General features: G+C 27.9%; 1 protein-coding gene across 1 annotated transcript in view; it reads right to left on the bottom strand.

The window, feature by feature from the left end:
- Positions 12,737-14,461, bottom strand: part of LOC107613036 (SURP and G-patch domain-containing protein 1-like protein) — a 5,439-nt gene continuing 3,714 nt past the window's right edge. The window contains 5 exon segments of the mRNA XM_021109899.1: positions 12,737-13,070; positions 13,169-13,347; positions 13,797-13,976; positions 14,092-14,252; positions 14,451-14,461. The exon segment at positions 14,451-14,461 is cut by the window's right edge and continues 164 nt beyond it. Coding sequence (XP_020965558.1) covers positions 13,044-13,070; positions 13,169-13,347; positions 13,797-13,976; positions 14,092-14,252; positions 14,451-14,461 — 558 coding nt within the window. The 3' untranslated portion in view covers positions 12,737-13,043.

The raw sequence follows: 14,461 nt of genomic DNA, 5'->3' as shown, positions 1-14,461 counted from the left end.
TATTATTCGATTAACAAACAATAACAGATAATAACGAATTTAGGGGCATAATTGTCCACAGGACCATTTTAAAATAAGTATGAGCTTCGGAGACGATTTTGTTTGAAAAAAACTTGGGGACGAAACAAATTTTCGACCTCTACGCTAAGAACCAAAATTGAACTTAACCCTTTTTTTTCTATCTGAAAGTTAAAAGAGTCATGTAGAACTTTGAAAACTTCTACTCCCCTCCCTTCGAGTATGTGCTTCAATGAAAAACTGTGTTATGAATAAACTATTTCACACCATGACGTGGCAAGTTATAATCTATACGTGACAATTTTGAATACTATCAAAAATGGGAGCCTATATAATACAATATACATTAAAAATAGATAATTCACCTGGATAAAATAAATAAAATTTAAAAGTACGTAGATATCTTAAATTAGAATTTGTTATATATCTTATTTGGGTTATGCTATGTGTACACTAAAATTAGTCACCAAAATCAGTAATCAGTATAAAATACATATTGAAATATAAATACACATTAGAAATAAATTAAACCACATATGTATTTATACACAAATATATTGGTGGCTGATTTTGGTATATAAATAGCATTTTTCATCTTGTTTTGACTATTTCTATATAAATTGATTCGATTTATGCGAATCAAATTAACTTAATTTGATTTATATCGAAGATTTACTACTGATACAACATATACATAATAAATTGAATCAAATTAATTCGATTTACACATAAATAGTATAAATCGAGATAATTTGATTTGATATATATAAAAATATTTAGGACAGAAATATAACCAATTCTGATTTAACATATTTGCGTAATTTTAAACTCTATTTATTTTATCTAGGTGAATCACCCTTAAAAAATGATAGGCTCGATGCTTAGAATAAAATGAAAAGAAAATACAAAAAGTAATTATTTTATTCAAAAGATTATAAGTAATATGACTAAATTATTATTTTGGTCAAAAAAATCATTTTTCTATATAAACTGTATTTAAAAGAAAAAATGATATGTTAGCTCTAAAAATTGTTTTATTTGAAAAAATGTTTTACTTTTTTATAAATACTAAACAAACTATGCATTTATTTTTTCGCTTAGAAGATTTGAATAATTATTTAAAAATGTATAAAAAGACTAAGAAAAAAATAATCTCTATAAATTCATTTTTTCATTTTTTTTTAATTTTAGCTATATATTTGTATAAATAGAATTAGAATAAAATCCATTCACTGTAAAATCATGTAAGATAGAAAGATTTTTCTTTTAAGCAAAATTATTAAAAAAAAAAAACTTACGTTTAAATATAATATCTAAAATCTTTTACATATTTCATACATTCGTCGCACAAAAATAATCTTTAAAGGATCAAGACATTAGGTCGCCCTTATAAATTGTCAAAAACTAAATATTGTGGGAGATAAAGTAGTAATTTATCCTATATAATGTAATTATTTAGGTTTTTTCTTTAATTTCAAGATAACTTATAAATAAAAGTATTTTTAAAGAGATATCAAGAGGCGAGTTTCATTATTTGATGTTAAGAGACGGTAAAAAAAAATTAGATGTCCAAATTTAAAGAGAAAATAGCATTAACATAGAATTTTTACACTACAAAAAATATACTTAATACTGTTAGATTTATTGTTGGATTTAGTAGTGAATGTTATTGGTAGATTTAGGGGTGGATTTTTTTTTTTACGATTACGAGTAAAAATTCGTCCCGAGAGTAACTTATTGTCGGATGATCAAAATTTCATAAGCAAATCCGAAGGTAAATAAGTGCATGATAATTAATTTTATTATTAGTGTCAAATTTAGTGTCGGATTTTTCGTTGAAAATTTCTAATTGTAACACGAATTAGTGAAAACGCGATGCTTATGCAACGACCAACACCTTACGGTATGATATTTCTATCGGTAAATCTGACGGTAAATTTAGGATAAAATTCAAATGTAAAACCCCTCTCTTTACTTATGCAAATGCTCTCTCTCTTCCCTTTTTCTCTCTCGTCTCTCTCCCTCTCCTCCATTGAAGGTTATTGTGCCACCACCAGAGCTGCCGTTACTGCCACTTAGCCATGTCGTCATCAGAGATCAGTATGTTGTCCTCACTGCTAGTGGAGTTCTGTCCGTGAAAAGTTTTCGTCGTCATTGTTGGCGTTCCTTGCCATCGGAGGTCGTCACCGCATTGCCGTCACTACATACCACTGAGGTCTACTATGCCAAACGTAAGTTGTCCATTTTTTCTTTTGGTTGTTAGTTATATTAAACCTAGGATTTACTAAACTCTAACTCCACCATCATAAATTTCATTGTCGTCTCATATCACCACCACGCTTTCACCATCCTGCAGTCACCATCAGAGATAATTTTTCTATATTTTTTAAGAATTTTTTTTCGTTTATTTAAGATTTTATTAAGTATTTTATTAAATTTTGTTAATGAAATATGTGATTAGGATTTGTTACGTTAATTTAATTAGTGTATTAGAATTTAAATTAGATTAGGTAGGGTGTAATTTTGTAAGGTATCAGATTTTTTAGGAAGAATGAGAAGAGATAAGAGTTTTGAGAGCTCATAGAAGGAAGATGAGAGAAGAGTGTAGAAGAGAGTGGGAGAGAACAATAATGTTGTTCATTACTGATTGTGAAAAATTGATCATAAAGAAGGTACAGTGAAGATATTTATAAGGTATGATTACAGATTATTGAGGTTGGGAGTAACTAACTAAGGGTGAGTGTAATATACTTGAGTTGTTTGTGCATTATCAAGATTGATTTTTTATCTTTAAACATGTTAAATTGTTAAAACTTTATGTTAAACTTATTTTTTTATGATAGAATTTTAGGATAAAGGTAGGAGAAAGTTGCCTAGTGGCCTGGTGCTTTTTCAAAATCCTTATTTATTGAAAAATTACAGAGTAATAAGGGAATGCGCACTAGAACGACTAGGATTTGATATTTGTTTGAATGTGTATTTGTTTTAATTTATGTTTGCAATTATCTTCTATGTATAAATTGATAACTTTTTTTGTGGAGACCTCTAAATTAAAAAAAAAAAATTCTATCGAATTTTCATTAAAATTGTTTAATGATATATTTGATTTGTGAATAAATAAAAATTATATTTGGTTGCCAATACTGTTAAAGAAAATTCTCGTCCTCTCTATAGGCGCTAATAGAAAATGAATCCTCTCAAATTTTTTAACACCACCGTCTACATTATTGACTCAGCAAGATCAAAAAAGACTAATTCTTTAATTATATTTCTAATTTTTGAATAAGGTTCTAAATTTGAATAATATAAGTATTCAAATTCAAAGAAATACAAATGTGAATGGAAAAGGACCTGTTCATGCAAGCCATCATTATTCACCTAAGAGTATAGTAGCCCAGAAAAGACTAATAATAAAGAGGGAGAAAAGAAAAAATATTGAAGTCTTACAAATTTGCTGACTCAGATACAGTAGCTTCTTTCACTTTCCTATCTTTATTATGTTACAGTCAAAATATTTTGCCTTCACACTGTAGCAAGTAGATTGGTGGCCAATATTTATTTATATATCTTTTTAATTAAGAATGTTTTTTCTAATTTAAATAAGGCAAGTCCATCATCATGTGTGGAAAGTTTTATTTGTTGACCATGAAAATGAAAACAAGCTAAGGCAAGACCATCAGATTTCCAAAATCGTTTCAAAGAAGTGATAAGAAGAGAAATAATCAAGTAGTATGTATACCTTAACGGCACGTTGTACGTATATATGTTCGGATGTACGTATTATATGAGATTAATTAAATATTTATATGTTTTATAATAAAAATAATAAAATAGTAGAAACTCAAACGTAGTCGACTTCACTTGAAAACTGTTAGATAAAAATTTAGTTAAATTATCTAACGACTTTCAATTATCAACTTCACTTGAAGTCGACTGCACCGAGTTTTCACCTAATAAAATATATAAATTTTCAACGTAAGATTTTAATGGTTTGGTTATTTTATAAGCTAATAAATATTAAATAAATTTTTTAATCATAAAATAAAATAAAGTTCTTAACATCTGCTAAATAAAAAAATATATTTTATAAAATAATTTAAACTTTTAGTATAAATATTTAATTATTATAAATAATGGAAAATAAAAAAAAAACTATTATAGAAAAAATTTTAATTTATTTTGATAGTGGATCAACTTTAACTTGAACCCATTAATTTATTCCTCCGAATATCATTAAGATATATATTACATTACCGAATGTTAATGCGTTTTTTAAAATGTAAGAACTACAGTGTTTTTGAATTTTAGAGCCTAATAAGTAATAATAACATTAAATCAAACCCTAAATTCTAAATCTTGTTATAAATTTTAAATTTTAAAAACCTAAGTGAACATATCATGGGGGAAAAAATGTGTTAGCCTCCAGCAGCAGTATCACAGAAAGTTTGTTCTTTTCTAAAATTAAAATAAATAAAAGAAAAGAAAGAAAAGTCTTACAGACGGAAGAAGGTCTTTGCCTCTTTGGAATTAGTGAATTACCATCCATATTGGAAAGTCCACATACAAAGCTATATATAACTAAACATAAAAAATAAAAAAAATGATTATTATATGTTTATTAATTAGTAGATGATCGATTATTGTACATGTTTATCTCGTGATGCTTTCTTTGCACCGTCAATTATTTAACTTTTTACGCAAATTAAATTCAAGGTCAACTCTTGTTGTTGAATGGGCAAGGCATGCATAGATCATAGTTTCCCTCTAAGAGTTGCAAAGTTAAAGTTGAAAATAAAAGTCTACTCCCAAAAAAATATTCATTATTACTATCGCAGCAAGCAATGCAGTGCCACAATAATTCATGCAAGTTTCATGGAGCTACTTGCATTTTCAAAACTATAGGATCAGAGTATGTGATAAATAATTTAGGAAAAATTTTAAGGGTACTAGAAATATCAGTGTTTCAATTATTTTAACCGTTAATTTTAATTAATATATTATATATATTTTTTATAATTCAGATTAACGGTTAAAATAACTGGAATACCGATGTTTCTGATACACTTAAAACTCTTTCATTAATTTATACTAAACTATAGGAGTACGGACGGTGATAATAAGTCAGTAGCAATTTACCTATTTATGTCTCCAGGTACAAAAATACTGTAATGTGGTTGGATCTAGGGTGACAAACAGGTTGAACTTGAAAATTGAATTTGTCCTCCAAAAAAAATTATTTGTCAAAATTGTATCTTGTGGGTTTTGGTGGAGTATGAATTTTATTTTTTAATTCAGTTGATAATAATATTATTTTTTATTTTTTTAAATTAAAAAAATTATGGTGGATTAACATAGCCAAAAAAATAAGTGAGAGAGAAATTCTCATTGTCTGTCTTGACAAGACAAACCAAAATTTATTAGCGGGATAAATTAGTCTATCTATCATCTTTAATTAGATCAAATTAATATTAGTTTGATGTGATTTTTCTCTTTCAATTTAAAAAAAAAAACCATTAAAATATAAATTTGTTTACTTTAGCTTTTGAAATTCACTAGCATAACAAAACCTTGGTATTAAACAACAAACTAATTAATGATGATAGATTGAATATACAAGTTAGAGCATTACATTAAAAATAATATGGTTATACATTTAAGTCTTTTTGTTAATTAAATTTAATTATTAATAAAAATTAATTATATCTAACATTATTCTAAGTTCTATTATTTAATTTGATTGGATTTAGTTCATAAAAAAATTTAAATATGTAGTATTACTCAATAAAATGAACAATAATATTCATATTTATCTCGAATCACTTATTTAAAGACATTACTGTACTAACTCTCTTATCTCTAGAATATAATTCTTAATGCTGAAAGATCAAATTACAATATTTCTACATGACTATACAATATTTCTACAATAATATAATAGAGAGGAGAGTGGATTTTTTTTTCTTTTTGTCCTAAATAAAATGTGCAACCTACTAACTTGTTGAGAAGGTTAACCACATTTATCTTTTACTCTATAGGGAGCAGCCATAACACTTTTCTCGTTAAGATAAGGTTAGGTATGCTGATGAAAAGTGGAGCTTCTGTTATTGGATCCATCTTGAAAGCTATCGGTTATATTACATAATCATATATTTTTATTTAAATTCAAAATAGTCCACGAATGAATAATATATTTATCATTTATGAGTTATCTTGGTCATTTTTGTGAATTAGATAAAAACACATGACATCAATTATTTTTTAACTATATTATTATCTAACTGAAAATACAATTCGATTTATTATTATATCTCATAAGAAATTAAATGAGCTTAATTTATCTCAAAAATTAGTTCATAAAATAACTATTGTTTCAATTTATTTTAAAAGATAATTCAAGAAATAAGAGTTGTCTCATTTATAAAAAGATTAGACAAAGACTTAGAGCGTAAGTTTATGGGTTAATATTCAAATTCGACTTTGAAAGATCACGCAATCTTCATTTTCGTTTTTGAATGATTTTATTAATTAAATTAGTCCCTGAAAGATAAAATGTAAGTCAAATTAGTCATTCCGTCAGTTGGATGATGATGTGTCACGTTAAGTGACATGTGGCACGTCACGTGGCAGGTCAGTGACACGTGGATGCCACGTGTCACTTGACATGTAAAAAAATTTTTTATAGTCAAAATAGTCCTTGAAAGTCCAGACGTAAGTCATTTTCATCCCTCAAATTTTAAAAATTAGTCAAATTAGTCCTTATATAATTTTTTTTTTATTTTTTCTTCATAATATTAAATTTGAAATATTTTTTGATACTACTAATTTTAATAGAAATGTAATTGACAAACAAAACATTAGTAATTATATCTTTTCTTTTTAAAAATTTTTTCAATAAAATTATCTTTCTCCTTTAATTCTTCTCAAAATCTCTCTTATTCTTTTCTATTCTAAAATTTTTTTCTTACATTATTACATTTTGCTGGAATATATATATATACTCAAAATTGAAATGTATGTATTTATTAACCTAAACAAAGTTATATGCTCAAAATCAAAATTTATGTATGTTAACCTAAACAAAGTTATACTGCTATTTTTTTTCTACTACATCTTTTTTTTTCCATTACGGTATTACTTACATATAGGATGTAATGGTAGTGATACTTAGAGTCAAAATTCAAGAAGATCCACAAATTTTGCTTAATTATTATTATAAACGAATTGCTTTTTCAGCGTAATACGTACAAAGATCATAATAAATTTGTGTGTTTCATATGTTTGAGATAGATTATATAATTTTTCTTTTAATTTCACAAATCAATGAGATAAAATAAAATAGAAAATATTATACCTATGTATAATACAGGCTATTCCGCACTAGTACATTATATAAATAGATATGCTTCGTATTAAGATAAAATTTCTTTTGAATTTTCCTTGAAATGTCCGGAACCTGACAAACAATGAAGGGTTGACTAATTTCTAGGGATTTAATATGATGTCTTAAGCAGGAATTTCTCTCAACATTACTTTTTGGACAAGCATATAAATAGTGCTATTAAGAGGATCCTATTAAGGATTAGTTTGACTAATTTTTAAAATTTGAGGGATGAAAATGACTTACGTCTAGACTTTCAAGGACTATTTTGACTATAAAAAACTTGTTTACATGTCAAGTGCCACGTGTCACTGACCTGCCACGTGTCACTTAACGTGATACGTCATCATCTAACTGACGGAATGACTAATTTGACTTATTACCTTTTATCTTTCAGAGACTAATTTGATTAAAAAAATCATTTGGAGACGAAAATGAAGATCATCTAATTTTTTAGGGATGAATTTAAGTATTAATCCGTAAATTTATTGTGACCTGAGGATGTTTCGGGTCCAGTAACAATTTCTTAAAAATGTTATGATACTATATAAGAAATTAAATATGCTTACTTTACTCCAAAAATTAAGAGTTGCTTCACATTTATAAAGATCATCATACTTTTTATTTTAGACAATATAAAACTTAATATATCTTTTAAAAACTAATTCAAAACATTTAATTTTTTTCCTAAAATATTTTAAAAGTCTATTTTGATATAAACCGGTAATCCAACTTGCATGGGAAGGAAACATTAAAGAAACGAAGTAACAATCATTCTTTACAGCATAGCATTTGCATTTTGTGAGAAATCATTTTTGTTCTTAACAGTTAGACCCTTTCCATCGCCACAAAAAGTGGTTCTCTTTGTTTTATTAAATAACATTTCTCGTTTCATAAGTTATCACTGTTTTCACAATTTTTAATACAATGATCAATCAATCGATAATTAAGCTTACGAATCGAGTCGTACAAATTAAAGAATTTAAGTAAACTCTCAAATTTAATTGCCTTAGTTATTATTTAAAGAATTTCATTATTAGCTCCATTTTTATTTTCAGAGAGGACATGTTCCCAGTGAATGCAGGCTCAGCAAGATTTGGATCTTTTATTATGTACGGCATAAACTTTCCATTATTGATGGCGATACCATTCTCAATTTCAATTTTAAAATTTGGGCATATGTTATTTTGATTTGATCTGATATGATTTAATTTGAAACATCATCATGTTAATGGGTTTGCTATGGCCATTGATTAAGACATTTCATAACCTTTTTTTTCCCTCACGTATTTTTCAATCCAACTCTCAAAGACTAATTTACTGCAGATCTGAGACTTTATTTAAAAATTTGTCATTAATCAATAAACTGTTATATATATATTATAAGACGAAATTTAAATTTCTAATACTTACTTAAATGGACTAATAAACTAACCACACGGTTAACCTAAGTTTCAGTGACATGACGTTACGAAGCATCTTATTTTGGATGCAGGATGTTCCATTAGTGGAATTAGGAATAAGAATTGGGAAGTGATAGGTAAAGTGGAACAATTGCACTTAGGGAGAAAAAACAAAAAAGAAGATGCTTTAATTTCCACTCAAGTTAAGAAACAATTTTTGTTTAATGTTTATTAGTTATCACCAAGTTTAAAGCGTAATAAGAGACTTATTATTACATAGTTAACATTGCAAGTGGGCTAATGGCATATCTTAGATATATTATATTATTACTTATTATTCTTTTTTTTTTTTTTGGCCTACCAAACAAAAAATTAAGTAATCTTTATTATTGGTGTATAACTGTCTCCCAATACTGAAACTTAAACCAGTCCAAAGAAAATCAGAAAAGTTTGGAACTTTTTGGTATTATGTTAGAAAGAACTACGTTAGCACCTCTATAATTGGTCGTTTTCAGCTACTTGGATAAATATATTGTGTTTAATTTTCTTTGTTTTGTTCTTAGCAGAACTCATCTACTTATAGATATGTAATTTCTTTTCTGAATCTGTTTTCTTGGTAGGATTTGCTTTGTGGCTAGCCAATAGACACAATAGTAAGTAGTTTCCTTTCATTTTATGTGTCCCCCAATAAGCTTTTTAGTTTTGGCACCACATATTGTATTTTTACTTTTGAAAAATATCTAGCTAACATTTTTTATTAATATTAGCAAATATTTAGGTAGTTTTTGTTTTCGGAGACAGGATACGGAAATATGCACAGCACATCTTTAAAAAGTGTTTGAAAGCAAAGACATGGACACTGAACATCTTGTCTTCGAAATAATTTTTTATACCTTTGTGTCTACTCTTTTACGAAGGAGAATGATGGATATGGGATTTGGAAGAGGGACGCAGACTTTTTTATGATTTTTTTTTTCCATAGATATTTTTTATTATTCCACTATTATCCCTTCTTATTTTTCCTAATTTACGGTTTTCCTAATTACTTTCTTCTCCATACTCTTTCTCTATCTCTATTCTCTACGTTCTCCTTCTTTCTCTTTTTTTAAGTGCTCTTTCCTTTTTGTAAAAATTTTTATTGAGCTGGATAATTTCTTTTTTCTTATCGTTTTTACTTCAATATCATTTTAACCTTGTATTGTATTATTTGATTTGTAATAAAAATAATAACAAAAATAATTAGTCTTCAGACTTTTGAAAGATAAACATTATAAAGATTAAATTGATCTTTTAAAATACTAAAAAATAATTTATAAGTTGTTAATGAATCTATATAATTTAAAGAAAAATTAATTTTTTGAAAGGAAAAATCAGTTTTTAGATTAAAAAAAATTTGATTTTCTAAATAAAAATAGATTTTTACGTGCAAAAACTAATTTTTTTCATGTAAAACAGATTCTTTTTTAAAACTGATTTTATATTTAAAATTAATTTAGCTTATTATCCTAAACGAAATTTTTTATTAATCAAACTCAGATTTATTTTTTTGTTAATATTAACCATATGTATTCCTACATATTAATAATAAATTTAAAAATAAAATAATTATATTTATAAATTTATTTTAATATAAATACTATTATATAACTTTTTATTAAAATTTTTTGCCCTTTCAAACATTTTTTTCAAATTCCCATTGTCTGTACTTCTACGTACTCTCATTCTCTATTAAATTAATTTGTACCAGAAAATTTGAAATCACATGGTTATTTTAGTCATTTCATATAATATTTTAGTCTTGTCCATGTGTATCCAAACATAATACTGCACATTACATTATTGTCTTGTACATCGTATCCAAACACAATACACAAAAAATAACTTTTAATGTCTCTGTGCTATTATCTCTGTCTCAGTGTCATGTTCTGTCCTATCTCTAAAAATAAACACTACCTTAGAATTAATACTTTTTTTTTATATTATTAGAATTTAAAGTTTAAAATTTAGGAGATAAAATTTAATATTTTATTAGTCATGTAATATTAGTCTATATTTTTTATCTTCACAAATTATGAAAATAAAAGTATAATAAAAATGAACACAAAAACATAAATTCAAACCATAGATGAACACACCAAACATAAATTCAAACCACACATGTCTAGATAGTGTTTGCCTACTCCCTTGTGATACAAGATACAAAGATATTGGCCATAAAAACATATTTGAAAAAGAAAATAGGGATAAATAATTTAAAATTAGAGTAATATTTTACATTAAACAAGATAGTATAAATGGTAGGTATTTCGTAAATATATTTGGGAATTTCTCTCATTTCTGATTAGAAAAGTGGGGAAGAATACTCATTGCATTTTTCAGTTTATTTTTAACTCTTTTTCTTTGACTAAATTATTTTGATTCTTATATTTTTAGATAAATATTTTCTTTTTTTTTTCTGGTATTTTATAAGTGATATTCTTTAATTTGATATTCTAAGTTAGAATTGAAAGACTTGTATCCTGATTTTATGACTAAAAATACTGTTTTAAATGTGGAAGAATATGTAAAATGAGTTTGTTATTTCATACACTTAGATAACAATCAAGCCAATATATTTATTTCAAAATATATAAATCATCAAATATTATATAATTTAAATGTCAAATCAGCTAACGTATAATTTAATTTTACAAACAGAGAAATTTCTAATATTATATAAACTATTTAGAGAGGAGATAAGTGGAATCGGAATTGACCTTTTTTCCCCACTTAGGTGCTTATTTTCTCACCTTTATGTTGTCATATCCGCATCATACCCTTCTAATATATTCGTATGGGGTAAGGCTTTTTTATTTTGTTGTACTTGGGGGGTAAGGCCTTAAATTGACACTTACAACTATTTACGCTTACCACATAAAGTTTTAGTATGAGAGACCAATATCACATAAGAGTATAGCTCTTTTCAGAGAAAAAAATACCCTTAGCAGAATAGATAGCGGGCCAAGTATTTGGCAGCCCTTTGAAACAACTATGATTTCCAAGATCCAAAAGAAAAACTCTGATTTAAATTTATTCAAGGTGTGTATTATTGTATGTTTGGTTTGCATTTTTATTTTTAGTATTTTTTGTTTTTTAAATTTTATGAAAAATAAAAAAAAATAACAAAATCTTGCTTTTTATTTCACTTCCTGTTTTTTCATTTTTTTTTCACAAAATTTTGAAAACAAAAAAAAAAAAAATACAAACCAATCGCACCAGCGTGTCTCCCTCCACATCACCAACTACAGCATCACTTCCTTCAGCTTCAATTTGAACATCACCAGTGACAGCAACATTACGCAGCAGAAATGTCATCAAACATAAGTAAATTTCGATGATTCCAGCTACAAACTAGACATCTTGTACTGGAACCACTATGCATTGCTGTCGTAGTTGAAGATTGTATTGCCAAGAAAGTTGCCAATGAGGGTGGAAAAGGGTTTTCTTTTGGGTGGTTGACGAACGTGGTCAAGTGGCTGCTGCAGCAGCTGCTGATGGGTTTCCTAATGAAGCTTAAGTTTAAAAAAATATGTTTTTATGGAAATTTTAAATTAACACAATCCAGACAACTTTTTCATTAGGATCAATGCTCTTCGGCATCTTGTTCAATTACATAATCCAGAGGGACAGAAACAATATTCTTAGTGTAACTTATATCCATTGCTTTTTTGTCTTTATGCCTTTGGATTTCTTTTGAGCCCACTCAGCAATTATAAATTTAACCTACCTCTTCTTAGCAATGTAGCATCCTTGGACCAAGCTACAAAGAGATCAGATCGGTGGGGGACAAGCTTGGGTTAAAAAAAAGTGTCTAAATTCAAGAGAACTTCTTGTAGTTTCGGGTTTTTTAAATTTAGACTTTAGATCATAATTATATTCGAAATATTCGAACACATGCTTGACCAAGATAGCAAGCACCTTATCAACAAATTTTCATGTGCTACAGGCCTACAGCGATAGAGTAAAATACCATGCTCCAAAAAGCTAAAAAAACATGCATTATTCTTTGTTTACTGCGATTGCTATAGAAACAAACACTAACCAAAACACATTTTTTACTCACGGAAAAAATAAAAAGAAAACAAACAAAAGCTTAGAGTAAAATTTTCATACAATCCTATGACCACAGCATTACTTCATTAACTTGTAAGGATGCAATTTCCCATAACAGACCTGACATGAGGTTCCCTCCGTCTCCGCAATGATCAATAATAAGCCTTCCGAGGATTGTTCTGCAAAAACAAACAAAATTAGGATGCAGATACAGACTACATTAACTTGAGATGATTGCACTCCAAGATCTTTAACAACCAAAACAGGTGTTGTTTACCAGAGGATTGGGTCTATGGCGGTAGCCAAGCATCATCCGCTTTTTGTACTGCTCATATATGTCATCGTCCGGAGTCACCTCCCCAGGTTGGATAGCACCTACTCCCAAGTTATCTTTCTTAACATTGCCTGCCATTATAGGATCTGCAATACCCTTCCTGGAACCACCTAGACCCTCACCTGGAAATTACATGATTGAGAATGTTAGCATAAGAAAGGATTGACAATAACAATTGCACCTTGTCTCGCTAGATGAAGTCATCTATATAAATAGATCTACCGACACCTAAGTTACCTATAATAAATTATGTGTTTAAAAAATTTATAATCTTTAACAATTTCTTCAAAGGTTTTCTGAGGTTTCCCTTGACCTCTAGTTATAGGGCTACCATCCGTTTGATCCACTTCAAACTGAATCCTATAAAAGGATTGACAATTAGGGCACAAGATATGAGAGATAAGAAATTATCTATTTAGATCACTCAGCTTATTCTAGGGTAAGGACTTGTTGGTTACACTTCACGTCAATAGATACTAGCTAGAGCTTTGCTTGAGCCAATTTTAGCAACTTGTACAAGGAAGTTTATTCAGCCACTTGTAAAGTGAAAAGAGTGTAAAGTATAAAGCACCTTCTTTCCAACCCATTTTTGATAAAAGCTTGTGGCCCACATTATCAGCCTGGATTTTTGCCCTCTCTGCAGCCTCCTTTGCAGCTTTCTGTGCAGCTGCATCATTACAGCTAGCCAAGAACTTCTCAAGCTCTTCTTGCGGAATGTAATCACCCATATGATGGCCTTTTTTATTAGAAGCTGTGCCCCAAAAGGAAGCAGTTAGAAGATTATTCCCATTAGAGGAAAGAGTACACAAACAGTGTGACTAAAATACTAAAATTTATACAAGATCAACAAACACCCAATTATGAACCTTGAAGAGAAGCAGGAGGGGGCATCTCATCCTTTGACTGCTTAGGTTGTCGCAACTTCTCTTCATGTGCAGCTTTCTTCATGTAGAACTCCATTAGTGCTAAAGAATCAGCATTTGATGATCCACTAGGCTCATCTGCAACAGAAATACAATTGCATGCACTGATAACAAGTTTCTCACCAAAACAATGATGAGATTTGGGAAATTAAGAGTCCTTTTATATCTTATGGAGAGAATAAATGCAATGTAATTAAACAAAATAATTCAGGAAATTGGAAATTCCATATGTTTAATGGAGGGAATAAATGCAATGCAACTTTGAATTAATCAAAGTAACAGCTAGAGAAAAAATAGTAAACATTCAAAACTA

The sequence above is a fragment of the Arachis ipaensis genome, chromosome B08 (genome assembly GCF_000816755.2).
Source record: "Arachis ipaensis cultivar K30076 chromosome B08, Araip1.1, whole genome shotgun sequence".
Taxonomy (NCBI): Eukaryota; Viridiplantae; Streptophyta; class Magnoliopsida; order Fabales; family Fabaceae; genus Arachis; species Arachis ipaensis.
This window is presented reverse-complemented; position numbering and strand designations above follow the sequence as displayed.